Below are 17,893 nucleotides of genomic sequence, written 5' to 3' on the forward strand. Positions count from 1 at the left end.
ACTTCTTTAGCTAATTAGCAGCCAAGCCTGCTGGGATGCTTCCTCTCCTCTGATGTGCAGGACTGGCTGCAGATTAGACAGTCACCTGTGTTGGCCAGCGCTGTCTCCCTTATCTCCCACCCGCCAGTGACCTGCTCTGCTTTCAAGCCCTGCAGTCCTGTTCAGGAAGCCGAAGGGAGTGGCGGAGCCGGAGAAAAGATTGCCTGAGGTCTGAAAAGACTTTGCGGCAGGGACACTGTACAACAGCTGTTCCTCTGCCGATTGCCCGAGCTTCCAAGGACGAATCTAAGGGGGGGGGGGGGGGGGGTTTCTTGCCACAGGCGCAGTTTGTTGAATTCTTAAATAGGCAGCAAAATTTGGATGGAGAAATAAACACTTGGCAGTTGGCAGCATTGATAGGCAGCGCGGGAGCGTGACGCGTCGGCACGTCTGGCTTATGTGTCGCTGGTAATGACGTGTGAGACTCGTCATTACCAGCAGGGAGATCTCTAGCTCCTCTGTGGAATTCCCCTTGTTCTATTCCCCCGCTGTGTATAGCAATCCCCCCTTCTTCCTCTCCGAGGGTGGCGATTTACTGACCCCCCCCCCCCCCTTTGTTGCAATACCCCCTTTTTCCCCTCCAAGGGTGGCAATTTACTGACCCCCGTTTGTTGCAATCCCCCCTTTCATCCACCTCTGAGCGTGATGATTTACTACCCCCCCCCCCCCCCCCCCTTCAGCCATCCCCTGTTCGGTGTAATAATACATACCGAGCCTTCGATCCGATGGATGTCACACAAGCTCTGCGCTGCAGCTCCGTCTTCCCTGCCGAGGACACAGACACTCTGCTTGGTGACATCGCTAAGCCGCGTGTCTGTGTCCCGACAGAGAAGAAGGAGCTGCAGAGCTTGTGTGACATCCGCAGGATCGAAGGCTCGGTATGTATAGTTACATCAGGCAGGGGATGGCTGCAGGGGGGGGGGGGTCCCCACATGGGGGAGTTCAGTAAATCGCCCTCGAACAGCAGGGATAAGAGCATAGGCGCCAAAACCTGACCTTGCCCCAGGCGCAACTTGGTCTAGCACTGACCTTGCAGCAGGGGGGGATTCTGGGTAACGATATTACCCCCCCCCCCCCCGCCACCCTGCATGCGCCCGTGGTGGCCTTACTAGAGTTATGCTGGGTACACACGTTAAGTATGCAAAATCGACGGCTGTATCGATCGAAACCCGATCGAACATGTCGGAAATAATCGATCCCGCTGATTGAGTGGGAAATCGCAACGTGTGTACCCAACATTAAACAGGGGCAATATTATGCTAGCATCCTGAGTGCTTACTTCCCTTTTAATGCATCCCAAAAATGTATTTGCTTTAGCTGCAGCGGCTTGGCATTGAGTACGATTATTTAACTTGTTGTCAATGAGTACTCCTAAGTCCTTCCCCAAGTTTGATGTCCCCAACTGTATCCCATTTATTTTGTATGGTGCTAGACTATTGGTACGACCAAAATGCATGACTTTACATTTTTCAACATTGAATTTCATCTGCCATCCTATCCAGATCCTGTTGCAATATGTCGCTATCCTCCTGAGAGTCGATAATTCTGCCCAATTTTGTATTATTTGCAAAAATAGCAACATTGCTACGTTTCTACTTCATCTACTGGGTTATTAATAACTGACCTAGTAGATTTTTTGCACTGACCCGAGGAAGCGGGCAAGCACCTGCGAAACACGTTGTCAATTTTATGTGCTCCAAAAAAGGACTTTTTTTTTTAATAGACTAGTCCAAATTCTTCAAGAGAGGTAAGATTACCTCTCTGTTTATAAGATCAACAGCTTATTAGCCTATCTTTTATGCATTGGGTGCCTCCACCCCTGTTTTATGCTAGGTACACATGATGCGTTTTTTTGACAGATTTTCCGTCCGCTCAATTTTCTGCTAGATTCTCATTTCTTATCAATTTCCATTCATTTCTATGAGAAATCGACCAGAAAAATGATCGGAAATAATAACAGACATGACGGAAATTATCTATCGAACCATCTATCTAACACAAAATTGTATTGTGTGTACCTAGCATTAGTGTCTTGTCATGTCTTCTTTAGAAGTGATAGTTTTTAACCATTTCAGCCTGCGGGGATTTTTCACCTTATGCATCAGAGCAATTTACACCTCCCATTCATTCGCTAATAACTTTATCACTACTTATCACAATTTATTGATCTATATCTTGTTTTTTCCGCCACTAATTAGGCCTTCTTTGGGTGGTACATTTTGCTAAGAGCCACTTTACTGTAAAAGCATTTTAACAGGATTAATAAGAAAAAAAATGAAAGAAATTCATTATTTCTCAGTTTTCGGTCATTATAGCGTTAAAATAATATATGCTACCATGATTAAAACCTATGTATTATATTTGCCCTTTTGTCTCAGTTATTATACCATTTAAATTTTGTCCCTATCACTATGTATGGCGCAAATATTTTATTTCGAAATAAAGGTGCATTGTTTCTGTTTTGCGTTCATCACTATTTACAAGCTTATAATTTAAAAAATGTTTGTGGTATACCCCCTTCACATGCATATTTTAAAAGTTCAGACCCTTAGGTAACTATTTATGTCTTTTTTTTTTTAAATTGTAATTTTTTTTTCCATTAAAAATTTTATTTGGGTAATATTTTGGTGTGGGACATAAACAGTTAATTTTTAATACTGTTAGATGTGTAAATTGTAATGTAAAAAATGTTTAGATGTAGTTATACTATTTTGCCACGAGATGGCCACCTTCATTTTTGTTTTCCCTCCTTGTACTTCTCGCTAAGCGGAAGTACAAGGGGGATGTGACATTTTTCCGGGCAGAAGAACTGAAGCCTCACCGGTGAGCACTTCGGTTTTTCTGTGGGGGACAGGGATCGGCGATCAGGAACCATGTTCCCTTTCACTGATCCCAGGGCTACCGGGGGACACCAAGCGCGGGAGCGCAATAGAGCAGCTGCCCGGACGTGAGCTGAAACGGTTAAAGAGGAACTCCAGTGAAAATAATGTAATAAAAAATTGCTTCATTTTTACAATAATTACAGTATGTATAAATGATTTAGTCAGCTTGCTCATTGTAAAATCTTTTAAATCCCTGATTTACATTCTAACATTTATTACATGGTGACATTTTTGTAATGTAATGTAGCTGCTCCTTTTTTTTGGCAGTTGGAAACAGCTATTTCCCACAATGCAGCAAGGTTCACAAACAGGAAACTGCCAGGAGTACGTACTTTTCTTGTGGGAGGGATTTCACCACAATATCAGTCATACAGCGCCCCCTGATGGTCTGTTTGTGAAAAGGAATAGATTTCTCAAGTAAAAGGGGGTATCAACTACTGATTGGGATAAAGTTCAATTCTTGGTCGGAGTTTCTCTTTAAGTTTGTCCTGCAGAACATTCAGATTGGGACATCACTGGGAGGGCGGGGCTCTACATAACCATATAGGGAACCATATAGATGTAGGAAGTGTTTCTAATGCTGAAACCAAAACAACTATTGTATAAGTGGGTATCCTGGATCATCTACTGCATTCTACTAGAGGTCACTACAGGGCCTCTTTGGCAGATCAGATGTCTGACAAGATTAGCCGCATGCTTGTTTCAGGTGTGTGATCCAGACGCTAGTGCAGCCAAATAGATCAACAGGAAGGCCAAGCAATTGGTATTAATTAAATATGGCAGCCACCATGTTCTTCTCATTTCAGTGTCACTTTAAGTTGCCACTTTTATAAATATGATGATCACCACCATTATAAATAGTCTATAGAAAAGAAAACAACAATCTGTACTACCGGTGGAAAAAAAAGCAAACAATAACCTCAATGACCCAAAACTTGTTACCGTATATATTTCATTCTGCTATGCAAAGTCACACATACTGTACAGTAAAAAATAAAAATAAATAAGACTTTGACCTGCTATTTGTTGGTTGCACCTCCCTCCAGCTCTCTGTTCTCCTCTTTTTGTAAACTGTCCTATCACCACCTCCTACCTGGACTGGACTTTTTATTTGATCTGCAGGGCAGAGTCCAGCAGTGAAACATCATCATGGACTTCTCCCTGTTACCTGGGCTGGTATCTCTGAGTGCCTCAGATGTCTTCCGCTGGGCTGCCTGGACCTCTGTTGTGTATCTCCTGTACAAGGCTTATTCCTTATACCTGACGAGGAGACATCTGCAGAAGACCTTCAGCCAATTCCCAGGTCCGGAGACCCACTGGCTGTATGGCAATGCTCATGAGGTAAGGCCTTGTACATCCTGATAATAATTAACCCAAATCCATAAGAAGACTTTAGCTCAACCACTTTGTATTCCAACGGTTTTTTCCCCTTTAACCTCCCCAGGACCTCAGGCTTACACCCCCCTAGTGACCAGGCCATTTTTTACAATTCAGTACTGTGCAACTTTAACAGTTTGCTGCACAGCCATACAACATAGCAGGCTAAGGATTAATTCACAGGAGCCTATAGGCACAGACGTCCTGGAACCCTAGACTTCACCCTCCGTGACCCTACAAATATCCACCGAACTGCTCCACAAATGTGCTGGCTGTCACTTCTCCCTTACTTCCCTTGCCCATAATAGGTAGCTACAGGTGTCCCTTAGTATTAGGTAGCTAGAGGTGAACTCGACTGAAGGGAGAATTGGTCAGTGGAATCAGGGGCGTAACTAGAAATCACTGGGCCCCCCTGCGAAACTTTGGATGGGGCCCCCCTCCTCAAGCATCATTGCAGTACATAGCACTTGGGGAGGGGTAGAAAGGCTGGGTCTAGAGCAGCACTGTACACAAGACCCTGTTGAACACTGAATAGGGACTGACTACAAATCTTTGTCTGCAAAACTTTGTATGATTCGTTATCCCCCTGTGGCTGCATCCCTTGCAGGGTCTATTGTTACGCCCGAGTGGAATGCAGAGACCCGGGTAAGCAACCTCTCAGGAGTCATTTACACTCCGCTCAGGACTCTGCATAGGTGAGGGGAGATGGAGACATATGGGGAGAGGAGTGAGCCGCCTTTTTATCATCAGGCTCCTGTAGGCATGTGCCTACATTGCCTTATAGTAAACCCGGCCCTGCAACTTAGCACACAAATGAATCTTACCTCCCTTTCTTGTCACACAGTCTTTTGGTGGTCCCTGATCGCTCCTGCGATCGTTAGTTTTTTTTAATTTATAAAAGAGTATCCTTTTAAAAAACAAACCCTTATTTCCTTTAAACCCGCCCACCCTTCAATTGTCCCTGGACAGCGATCGGCACTCAGTCCCACGCCTACAAGGCAGAACTATGGCAGGGATTAGATTGTGCGCACATCTGAGGGACAGGGACCATGAGCAGTGCCAGAAATTATAACATTACACTTACCTGGGGCCTTTTCCAGCCCACCGTAGGCGGCGAGGTCCCCCGGCATCCTCCTGGCTCCTCTCCGCATGCCTCCGCCGGCCCCCGTTACCGGCAACACCTGGGCCGGGTGTTGGGCCGGATCTTTCTGGTTCCTGACGTTTGTCGTCATCTGCGCATGTGCGGAAAACAGCGCATGCGCAGACCTGTCACGCCGGACGGCGTGATGACGACAAACGTCAGGAATGAGGAAGAGGTCATAGGCCAATAAAGTCGCCGGGCACCGGTAGGAATATTAGAGGAACGGTGGCAGACGGAGGGGGGCAGGAAGAGCTAAAGGTATTTACTTGTACTCCCTCACACACTGCCGCAATCTTATTTTCAGTTGTGGTATCCTTTAAACATAAAGGGAATAAAAGTGAAAAAAAAATTGATAACTAGTTATAGTCTGAGCAATGTGTCAAGTTACTGTGACCTTTGGAATGATAAGTCCAAAACAGAAGATATCATAGTCCAATTATGGAAAGTTTTATGAATAGCAGTTCATGGATAACAGCCAAATCCTTAATGGTATTTACAGTAGGTTGGCTGGGGACTCTCTCCCTGCCTGTGTGTGTCCAGCCATTTAACTCCTTCTCCGCTGGAGGGTGGAGATGGTAATGGGAGATGGGCAGTTTCTGCTACGCGCTCCAGCTCCACAATCTGTCATGAGAAGGATACATGTGCATTCCTGGAGTCCTCAGCTTCGCCCAGAGACTAAACACATATAAATTTTCATATTTTATTTCAGAGGAAACGAGATCTCAGTGCCAGAAGATACTAGACAATCACTTTTCTGGCTCAAATACCTCCAGCTTGGGTTTAGCACCTGTCTGTTAACTTTGACATGGCTAGCATCTATAGAAAGATGATTATTTGAGTAAAATGACTATTCTTTTATTCCAAGATGAATTAAAAGTCATTTGAAATGTGCAGTAATTGTATCTCTGGTCAGTTAAAGAGAATCTGTACTCTAAAATTCTTACAATAAAAAGCATACCATTCTCTTCATTATGTTCTCCTGGGCCCCTCTGTGCTGTTTCTGCCACTCCCTGCTGCAATCCTGGCTTGTAATTGCCAGTTTTAGGCAGTGTTTACAAACAAATGACATGGCTTCAAACCAGAGTATGATACGCTGAGAACAGCTTACTGTGTGACTCATGCAGAGCTTGGAGAGGGTGTGAATAGCTTCTGCCAATGACAAGCAGTGCTGCACATTCCACACATTCCAGCCTCAGCCCGACAGAGGAAAGAAGATAAGATTTATTACAGAGACTGTGCAACTAGAAAATGCTGCAGTAAGACACACCACATTAGAACAGGCATAGGAACTTATAGGGTAGAAGAAATAAGGCTCAACATTGTGTTACAGAGTCTCTTTGAGGGATTGATGACTGGTGGTCTGTTTTCTAGCCCATGCATTCTCCTTATCAATGTCCCTTGAAGTAAATCTGAAGGATATGAGGTAATTCTGATTTATTTATTGGCCTCCCTCTAGGGAACAATAAACCAACAACTATTACCCCAGAGCAGAGGCTATTAGTATGTCAAATTTACGTTCTTAAATCTTAAAGAGGTTAAAGCAATACTCACCTACGTAGAGGGGCGACTGTGGATCCCATAGAGCAGGCTTTCTTAACCAGGGTTCCTTGAGGACTCTGCAGGGGTTCCTTGGCATTTTCCCCCATCGTGGGGGAAGTATAATAAAGCACACTATTATAGGTGGTAGTGTAACAAGAAGCACTAAATTGAGGGTCAGAATAATAATGAGCACATTATTAAAATGCACCAGAATAAGGAGACAGTATAATGAGTGGCTGTGTAACAGGAGGTAGTGAAATAACCAGCCACACCTACTTTTAAAGAGAATCTGTACTCTAAAATTCTTACAATAAAAAGCATACCACTCTATTCTATTCATTATGTTCTCCTGGGCCCCCCTGTGCTGTTTCTGCCACTCCCTGGCTTGTAATTGCCGGTTTTAGGCAGTGTTTACAAACAAAAAACATGGCTGCTAACCAGCATGTGAGAAGCTCAGTCTGTGACTCATACAGAGCCTGGAGGGGGCGTGGAGAGGGTGTGTATAACTTCTACCTATCACAGCAGAGCAGCACATTCCTGCCTCAGCCGACAAAGCCATCAGAGGAGAGAAGATTAGATTATATAACAGAGATAATACAGCCACTGTGCAACTAGGAAAGGCTGCAGTAAGACAGACCACATTAGAACAGATATAGGAACTTATAGGATAGAAGAAATAAGGCTGAAAAATTTGTTACCACAAAATAATTGCTGGGGCTCCTTGTCCTTGACATCCCAATAATATTTGCAGTGTACCTTCAGGTTAAAAAGGATGAGAAAGGCTGTCATAGAGCTTTCCCTGTCGCACGGTCCATCACCCCCCCCCCCCCTTCCCCCTCCCGGTTGAAGTTATTAAGCCAACTAGTCCGCATGATGTCTAGTACCTGTCTGAGTCCCCATAAAGAAATCCTCATTCTTTGTTTTATGTCAACAGTTTAAACAAGATGGCACAGATATGGATAGGCTGCTGGTTTATGCACAGAAATATGAATATGGCTTCACCTCATGGCTGGGAAGATACTTTGCCACATTAATCGTCTGTCACCCAGACTATGCCAAAGCCATTCTGACCAGACAAGGTACAGTCTGCTTTCTGTCTGTTTTTATGAATTTTGCTAACCTGAGCTTCTAAGCTGCCTTAATATTTACTTTTGTTTTGGGCAGGATATTGGAAGGGGCTAATTGGACCATGCCTTGTGGGGGGTTTTTCGCCTTCCTCTGGATCAACAGGGATATGTGAGGGAGCAGGCTGGTGTTGTACTTTATACTGGTTGAACTCGATGGGCGTATGTCTTTTTTCAACCAAAATAACTATGTAACCCACAAACTATCATGCATCTGTGCTCCTTAAAGTGAACATCCGGACTAAAAATCTACTCAGCAGAACTGAAAAGTCTTGGTGTTTCTTTAACAGTTTCACAGCATCAGAACTTTGTTTTTCTTACCAAAGCATCATTTTTAGCTGCATTTTTAGCTAAGCTCCACCCATCAAAGAAAACTGCCCAGGCTTTTTTTCCCTGATGCTGTGCAAAGCATGATGGGATTTCCTATGTTGTTATTCACATTGCCTAGCAACTGGGAGAGGTGATCTGGACACAGGACAGTTGGAACTGTGTCTCATGCTCCCTGTCACCTCCTTTCAACCAAAAAGATGGCTGCCCTCATTAAATCAAACATTTGCCTGTTCTTTTAAAACAGGGTGGGTAAGAGATTATATTACCTATCTATTTTAATTAATATAACTAATGTAACTTAATGACAGTATGTTTGTTTAGGCTGAAGTTCCTCTTTAAAGAGACTCTGAAGCGAGTCTAAATTCTCTTTTTTAACCTGTATTAATTTTAAGAACCATAAGCCCTGCTAAACCGCCGCCCCCCCTGCGGCAAAACGAGGGGTTTATACCCCCCAAATCTCCTCTGCAAAATCCACGACTTTCTTGGTTGTTGCTTTTGCTGCTCATGGAGACAGAGCTTTGAGCTGCAGCTCTGCCTCCATGCGCGTCAATCTGGCGGCAGATCTCCGCCTCTCCCCGCCCCTCTCAGTGAAGGAAGACTGAGAGGGGTGGGGAGAGGCGGTGATCAGCGGGGATTGAAGCGCGAAGAGGCAGAGCTACAGCCCTAAGCTCTCTGCCTCATCAGAAAGCGCTCCCCGGACCGAGCAGAGGGGATTTAGGGGGTACAAACTCCTCATTTTGTCGCAGGATGGCGGCGGTTTAGCAGGGCTTATGGTTCTTAAAATGAATACAGGTTAAAAAAGAGAATTTATATTCGCTTCAGAGTCTCTTTAAAAAAAAACAAATTATTATTATTACTATTATTATTTAACCATTTCACCTCTAAGGGTTTTTTCTCCTTATTGACCAGAGTAATTTTCACATTTCAAGGCTCGTCTCAATTATTCGCCAATAAATTTATCACTAATTATCACTCCTAAATGAACTATACATTTTTTTTTTGCCACACATTGGAATTATTTAATTTTAAATGTATTTTAATGGGAATAATAAAAAAATTAAAAATATTATAGTTTTAAAATTAAATATTGCAGTTCAGATAAAACCCGTACATCGTATTTGCCCATTTGTGCCAGTTATTACAATGTTTACATTTTGTCCCTATTACTATGTATGGCAACAATATTTTATTTTAAAATAAATTGCATTTTTCCATTTTATGGTTTTGGTTTTCTTATTGTACTCTATCAATAATTATAAGCCCTCATTTGCAAAATAACAATAATATACCCTCATGGCATACATATACATTTTTTTTGTGAACAAATATGATAGTGTAGTGCAGTGTTTTATATGTCCACAAGATGGCACCTTCGTGTGTAGAAAGCTGAATCACAGCTTTCTATGCAAAATTAAAGTGAAAGTGTTTTTTTTTTTTTTACTTTACTGTTTTCAATGAATCATCTCTGCTGTTTATTACAGCAGAAATTTCTAATAAACTAGGCACTTAGATTGGCTTTGGGAACATATGTTCCCATTCACCAATCTGTCCTCTAACAGCCGCCAGCGGGGGCAAGCATATACACACATCCTGCTCATAGGCAGCAGAAAACGGATATCTATGCCTTTGGGACTTTATATGAAGTCCGGTGGGGCACAGATACACTGCCTTGGGAGGGATAAGTGGTTAAAGGCCCCATCCTTTATCAAATGAGTGGAAGAGGGTAACCGCCTGCAACAACACTTTGCTTTTTCTTTTTTCTTTTTTTACAGATCCAAAAGACAACTTTGCCTATCACTTCATAACTCCATGGATAGGTATGTTAATTTTATCTCTATCTAGACCTTCAGCAGCTAACACTGTAACATATCCCTGTGCACTTATACAGGGTATCGTGCCTCACTGGATGCTTGGTGTATCTCATGTGCAAATAGTTGGGTTGCCACTCTTCTCATAATTATAGGCTAGCTTGAATGCAACTTAGATGCAGACTGACAGGTGCATGAAAAAAGGGCGCCAGGAAAAAAGAGCCCGGCTGGATAACGAATTGGCACCGGTGGATAACCAAATCTCAATAATGATGAACATCCTTAATGAAATCGGTTAACGATAAATACCATTTTAAAACAGATGGGAGTTGATAAGAACAATATATTAACGTTAAAAATCATTACGTAATTCAATAAAGCTTAACCCAGCCTTACTCTCACACAGAACCCTCCCCTGGTGGTGCCTAAAACTAACCACTCCCCTGGTGGTGCCTAACCCTAACCGCCCCCAGGGTGGTGCTTAACCCTAACCACTCCCTCTGGTGGTGCCTAACCCTAACCACTCCCCCTGGTGGTGCCTAACCCTAACCATACCCTGGTGGTGCCTAACCCTAACCACTCCCCCTGGTGGTGCCTAACCCTAACCACTCCCCCTGGTGGTGCCTAACCCTAACCACTCCCCCTGGTGGTGGCTAACCCTAACCACTCCTCCTGCAGAAACAACCTTTTAAACATAGAAACTATAATATCTTTGATAACATAAAAACTGTACATACAAACAAAATAATATGACAAAAACTATAACGTTGCAAGCTTGTAAAACGATAACATACTTCAAAAACTTGAATGCTCTAATGTAGTTAATGATATTTATCAGGTGCCCTTTTTTCGCCGTATTAACGATAAATGCATTGGCGCCTATGGTGGCGCCCTTTTCCTCCACTAGCCGCCGGCGCCCTTTTTTCCTGCTACCAGACTGACTAATAAGTGTCAACCATGTTGTTATGCCAATAATGGGTAACAATAGCCCCCACTATCCTTACAATCACAAGGGCGGGGACTATATGGACATACGTCTCCTCCCTCTCCCCACCTGCATGCGGAGTAGCGCAGGGAGCGCTGCAATATAACCTGCTCTAGCACTGCTGGTGTCTTCCATGCATCACAGCCGCACGCTCTCTGCTGCCATTTGCTGGCTCCCGATCACATGACTTATGTGAGTCACATGATCAGGAGTCAGCGAAAGGCAGCAGACTGTGATGCATGGAGGAGACCTAAGTATTAGGGCGCGTTTCCACTTGAGCGGAAATAGCCGCGAATCTGCAGAGTTTCCCCGCAGGCGAATAGTGCGGGGAAACTCTGCCATAGGGTGCAATGGTAACGCCGGCCGAATCGCTGCCGCTAGCGATTCGGCTGGCTTTTCCATCCAAATCGGCGCGGGAGGCTGCGGATCCCATAGCCGTGCATTGCACGGCTGATTGGATTTGTCTGCTTTCCCCGCAGACCCAGAAGAGCCGGCTCGCGTCTCGCAGACGCGCGCCGCTCAAGTGGAATCGCACCCTTACACCGCTCCCTGAGCTACTGCGCAATGTTGTCAGGCATAGTGTGTGTGGGGGAAGGGGGGGGAAGAGGTGGGATTAACCTAACCCTACTCTTACAAAGTTTTGTAGACAGTTCCTATTCAGTGTGCAGCAGGCTCTTCTGTACAGCGCCCAGCCCCTAACCTCTCTACCCCTCCCCAAGTGCTGTGTACTGTAGTGATGCTGGAGGATGCTGGAGGAGTCTGCAGAGCCAGTTCTGCTATCAGAGATGGATAGAGTGAGTGTAAGAAGCTGAGGCTGGGAGCACATTCATCTGTTAGTTTTCTGTATGCGTTTTCTGCACACCATGTGTGTCTGTATGTGGGAAAACATGCACGTTTTATCACAGAAGCTAATGTAACTGATAGAGAAAATATGTGCTGTGCTTCACTGCTGTCTATTTTTATCTGCATGGGGAAAACACATTCAAGTGTGTGTGCACTAGCCAACTGAATTACATTGTCAGTTTACATGTGCAGAAAGCAGGGGGGGGGGGGGGGGGGTTGGGGGAGAGGAAGGGGGCCCCCATCCAAAGTTTTGCAGGGGGGCCCAGTGATTTCTAGTTACGCCACTGCTTTCCCCATTTGTAACTAGTAACTGAAGCTACAGTTTAGGGTGGCCTAATACTCTCAGACACGTCATCCAGGGTATAGCGCTGATCTCTGTTCTGTGGTTCTGTTCGGCAGGGAAAGGGTTACTGGTGCTGTCGGGACAGAAGTGGCACCAACACCGCAAGCTGCTCACTCCGGGGTTCCACTATGATGTCCTGAAGCCGTATGTTAAAATCATGTCGGACTGCGCCAACGTCATGCTGGTAAGAATAAGCTTGGCATGGAAATAAATGGATTGTCTTGCAGGATCTGGTGAAACCAATTGTTTTTTCTCTAATTCAGCCACCTCGGCATTGATGATCGTAATCTGCAAAATTTCGTGTAATTTTTCGCAATTAAACCTATACGTAATTGCGATTTTAAAACTAAATTGATTTCGTAGGCACACGAAATTTCGTGTCATTTTGTGCCGACTTTGGAGGTTAAAAGCAAAGCCCCCATACATGCTATAGCTACCAAAATTGCTACCTATGCTAAAGGGAATAGTGGGTACAAGGGAAGAAAAAGAATTTTCAAAAAAGACCATGTAGTTTTTGAGAAAACCGATTTTAAAAATGCAAAGGAAAATGGTTTTTAAACTTGAAAAAATGACAGTTTAAAACCATTTTTTCTTTGCATTTTTAAAATCGATTTTCTCAAAAACTAAAAGGTCTTTTTAAAAAAATTCTTTTTTTTTTACTTATACCCACTATTCTGCTTAACATATGTACCAATTTTGGTAGCAATAGCATGTAAGGGGGCTTTTCTATTAACTGCCAAAGTCGGCACAACATTTTGGGAAATTGCTCAAAAATTACGCAAAATTATGAAATACTACTATTACATGCGAAATCAATTACGGTTTTCCCTGAAATTTTGCATTACGATTACGATGTGAAAATGCGAATTTCGATGCGAAATTACGCATTTCGGCCCATCACTGCCTGGAAAAGAGTAACGGACCTATTATACAGTTACAGTCCCACTCCAGACATGGTCCTTTCTGGCCATATCGGTACCCCAGGCATGGCAGCTTTTGTACCCCTCATTGAATTGTGAAATGGAAGATGGTATCCTACATAGTGGTGGGCAGAAATTACACCTATGCGTAAATGAGTAATTATGTATCATAATGCAAAATTTGCAGATTATGCGTAAAAAAATTGCAATGCAACGTAACCACTAACCGTCATTACGCATGTTAGAGTAATTCATGCAAAATTTCGTTCACGTTAACTATGCAGATTTTTTTTTTCACATACGAACACATTTTTCACATTGATTATTTAAAAAATAGCCATGTATGTGCAGTACTGATGAAAGCAATTTTTTTCGCATTGAGGGCATATTCACAGTGGGATGTAGCGTTGTAATGCGTTAAAGTCGCAACGCAGCATTACAACGCAAAAAATAAGGTGGTAACATACATTTACGTTAGAAGTAATGCACTGCAAGCAGTGAGTTACCATAACGCAACATTTACAACGCGACATTAACGTCACACTGTGAATGTCGCATAGGCTTAGCATTACAGTGCGTTAACCTGCATTATAATGACTTTATAACACAGGACGACAATAACGTCCCTCTGTGAGTGCGCCCTGAATATTCAACTAATAGCTGTACATACACTGGCAAATAGATGCAAATTTTTTTTTATGCGTTAAACGCCAAATTATGCGTAATTGCGTAATCACATATGTAATTAAGATTCACAAACGTAGTATGCTGTACGAAGCATAACCGCTAGTACGCAATGCGTAAATGCGAAAAATTATGCACATTTTACGTAATCGTAATTGACCCATTATGGGCACCACTAATCCTACACGAATTGTTTTGATAACTTCAATAACAAATTGAAAAAGTTATATATAGGGATGGTCGGAAATGCAAATTTCCAATCCCGTAGAAATTCCGATTTCCGCCAATGCTGTTTGCTGATTCCGCAGTTTTTTTTTTATTTTCATTTACCGATTTCTGAGTAGTGTTTTTTTTCTCTCTAATTCTTTGCATTCTCTGATTGGTCCAATGCTTCCGAGTTCTGTGATTGGGCTAAAATGACCGAGTTGCGGTAATGCTGCATTTCCTCAAAAATCCAATTTCCGATTGGAAATGCAGAAATTTCAATTCCATGAAAAATCGAATGAGCATCCCTAATCGTATAATTGATAAGGCCTTAATATCATAACAATGATATGGCAGGTGCTATAAACCATTTAGCAGCAATTATATTTAGAAGCTTGCAAGTGCTCCAGGCCAATTTATTTTAGCACTTTTTTTTTCTTCTTTGTTAGATTTCCTAGCTTTTAATTAGTACAGCTGCAATGTGTATTTATGGCCACTTGTCACTAGGTGGCAGTGTGAGACAATAACAGGACTTCTGCTTTCAGTTTCTGTATTTTACGTTAGCAGGAAAGGATCATTGCATTCCAAAATAAAGCACAAGAGTTCTGCCATTTGAAGTTAAAAGCAGTGCACTTATCTCAAACGAGATAGCTCTATTTAAGCTGCTAATGGGTCGATATGCTAATAATTAAGCAGTAATTATTTTAAGTTTGGTCTGAACTGATTTTTGCATTTCTGAACTGTATAGACACAGGCTGTACATAAACAAAATGGCTACATACCCCTTCATTAACCTCTTCGGGACCAGCACCCTCTGCCCCCTTAAAGGGATACTGTAAGGGGGTCGGGGGAAAATGAGCTGAACTTACTCGGGGCTTCTAATGGTCCTCCGCAGACATCCTGTGCCCGCGCAGCCACTCACCGATGCTCCGGCTCCGCCTCCAGTTCACTTCTGGAATTTCTGACTTTAAAGTCAGAAAACCACTGCGCCTGCGCGCCCGTGCCCTCACTCCCGCTGATGTCACCAGGAGTGTACTGCGCAGACACAGACCATACTGGGCCTGCGCTGTGCGCTCTTGATGACATCAGTGGGATCGAGGACACGGCAACGCAGGCGCAGTGGTTTTCTGACTTTAACGTCAGAAATTCCAGAAGTGAACCGGAGGCGGGGCCGGAGCATTGGGGAGTGGCTGCGCGGGCACAGGATGTCTGCGGGGGACCATTAGAAACCCCGGGTAAGTTCAGCTCATTTTCCCCCGACCCCCCTACAGTATCCCTTTAACCACTTTCCCCTCCACTACAGTATATCTACGTCAGCTGTGGCACCCTCCAAGCCACAGCGACGTAGATATACTGACCTGCTTGCAGCGCTGTTGTGCAGGAACAGGTGCGCTTCAGAGTGCACCCCCCGGCACTGTCAGCTGCCTTACTAATTGGCAAAAGGGAACATGTTCCCTTGTAGCCAATTAGTGACCCCCCCCCGCGGATGAATGATCACCGCTGTAGCAAACAGCGTGATCATTCATCTTTCCCCCTCTGTGGCCAGATCGTAAAAAAAACGCCCCTGCAAGATGAATATCTTACCTGAACTGGTTCCTGTGATCATCCTGCAGCTCCAGCCTCCATTCTCCGCGGTGCACTCTGAATATCCGGGTCCCGGCTTGATGACGTCATCAGTATGATCGCAGGAACCAGGTAAGGTGAGATATTCATCTTGCAGGGGCATTTTTTTTACGATCTGGGGGGGCAGGGGGGCATAGTGATAAGGGGGGGGGGCACATCAGGCTGCCCATAACAGAGGGTGGGGGTTTAAAATCTGAAGGGGGGGGGTTGAAATTATTATTGGGGCCCATCAGGGTAATGGGGTGGAGGATTTTATAATGGGGGGCACATCTGATGGTCCTGAGGGACATAACTTAATGCTGGGGGGCACATATGCAATAATGGGGCGGGGGCGCTAATCCTGGGGGCACATCTGGCTATAATGGGGAACACTGATCCTGGGGACACATCTGGCTATAATGAGGGGTGCTTATTTGGGATACGCAGCTGTATAAATATATGTGGGGGGGTCGCAAATGCGGGGGCATATCTGGCTATAATGGAGGCAGATATTGGAGGGCACATCTGGCTATACTGGGGGGGTCTGATACTAGGCACACATCTGGCTATCTATCCTTGGGGGACTTAATACTGATGGCATGTCTTTTACCTACTGTAGCACTTTGTATTTTTTACTAGAATTGAAGAAAACCTGAGAAATAATGCAATTTTAACGTTTTCCCCTCTTTTTTTTCCGGCTAAAATGCGCAGAAAAATAAAATTCTCGGGACAAAATATCCCCCAGTGAAAGTCTAGTTTATCTTGAAAAAAACAATATGTACATCATTTACGTGTTGTGAGTAGGGATAAAGTTATTGCTGATTGAATAGGGACATAGCTAAAACGTCAAAACTGCTCTGGTCAATAAGGGGAAAACAAGGTCTGGATGCGAAGTGGTTAAGGACCAGAGGGTGCTGGTCCAGTAAACCGCCGCTTCCCGACGAATCGACCCGCCGGTCACGCCGCTCTGTCCCCGCCGCAGGCTGCTCTCTCTGCCGTCGCTATGACAGCAGAGCGCTGTGCGCCGGTCAGGAGCCGCTTTCATTGGCTCCTGACCCTGTCACTCCATGTAAGCCAATGGGAACAGCTTACAGGAATGACAGGGCCAGGAGCCAATGAAAACGGCTCCTGCCCGGCTCACAGGGCTCTGCCGTCATAGCGACGGCAGGGCAGCACATTTCTGCAGAGACCGAGCGGCGACAGCGGCGGAGACAGGCGGGGGCGCGCGGTGAATGGGATGTAGAGTTTACATCCGGTCAGAACCGCAGCGCCCCCTGCCTGCCGTAGATTTATACTGCGGCGGTCTGCAGGTAGTTAAAAAATATAGCAATGGTTTGTATTATTATTATTATTAATAATATTTATTGTATTTATATAGCGCCAACATATTACGCAGCGCTGCACAATAGATAAAAGGGTTAACATACAAGGTAGGACATACAGGAGACTCACAACAAAACAAGATCATGCAAATGATTTGATAATAGTGTCATAGGTCAAAATGGAGACTGTTCTAGTCCACAAGAGGGGTGATTGTCAGTAAGATTGCATAATCAAGCTGGAAACAATAAGGGAGATGGCCCTGCCAGAGGCTTACAATCTAAAGGGTGGGGGTGGAGACAATAGGTGTGTCTGCGAGAGGGTGTCTAACAGAACATATTATGGTGCTGGTGTAGGGGGGTATGCGAGCGTGAAGAGGTGAGTCTTGAGAGCTTGTGTGAAGGTATTAAAGGTTGGGGCGAGTCTGGTGGCTGGAGGGAGCGAGTTCCAGAGAGCAGCTTATTGCAGGTGGACCTGGCATTCCAGAGGCCACAGGAAACACGGAGCAAATGCCTAGGGGTAGGATGGATAGGAATAAGGTTATGCCGAGGGGGTGTGTGGGTAGAGTTTGGGGGGGAGGGAAGGGAGGTGCATGGGGGTTGAGGACCAAAAGGGAGTCTAAGGACAAAAGGGGAGAGGGTGCGGGGAAACAGAAGGGGGACAAGGTGTAGAAGGAGGTGGAGGTAGAGCATGTGGTGATGGGGGAGATCGAGATGGGGAGGGAGATAGCTTGGAAATGGTGGAGGGGTAAG

The 17,893-nt window shown here is 44.5% G+C and overlaps 1 protein-coding gene across 1 annotated transcript in view; it reads left to right on the forward strand.

Moving 5' to 3' along the window:
* The window catches only part of LOC137522377 (cytochrome P450 4A5-like), a 52,182-nt gene continuing 34,289 nt past the window's right edge, over positions 1-17,893 (forward strand). The window contains exons 1-5 of the mRNA XM_068242423.1: positions 1-208; positions 4,044-4,262; positions 7,913-8,057; positions 10,205-10,249; positions 12,468-12,595. Coding sequence (XP_068098524.1) covers positions 4,071-4,262; positions 7,913-8,057; positions 10,205-10,249; positions 12,468-12,595 — 510 coding nt within the window. The 5' untranslated portion in view covers positions 1-208; positions 4,044-4,070. The remainder of the gene's footprint in view (positions 209-4,043; positions 4,263-7,912; positions 8,058-10,204; positions 10,250-12,467; positions 12,596-17,893) is intronic.

This window comes from Hyperolius riggenbachi, chromosome 6, assembly GCF_040937935.1.
Source record: "Hyperolius riggenbachi isolate aHypRig1 chromosome 6, aHypRig1.pri, whole genome shotgun sequence".
NCBI lineage: Eukaryota > Metazoa > Chordata > Amphibia > Anura > Hyperoliidae > Hyperolius > Hyperolius riggenbachi.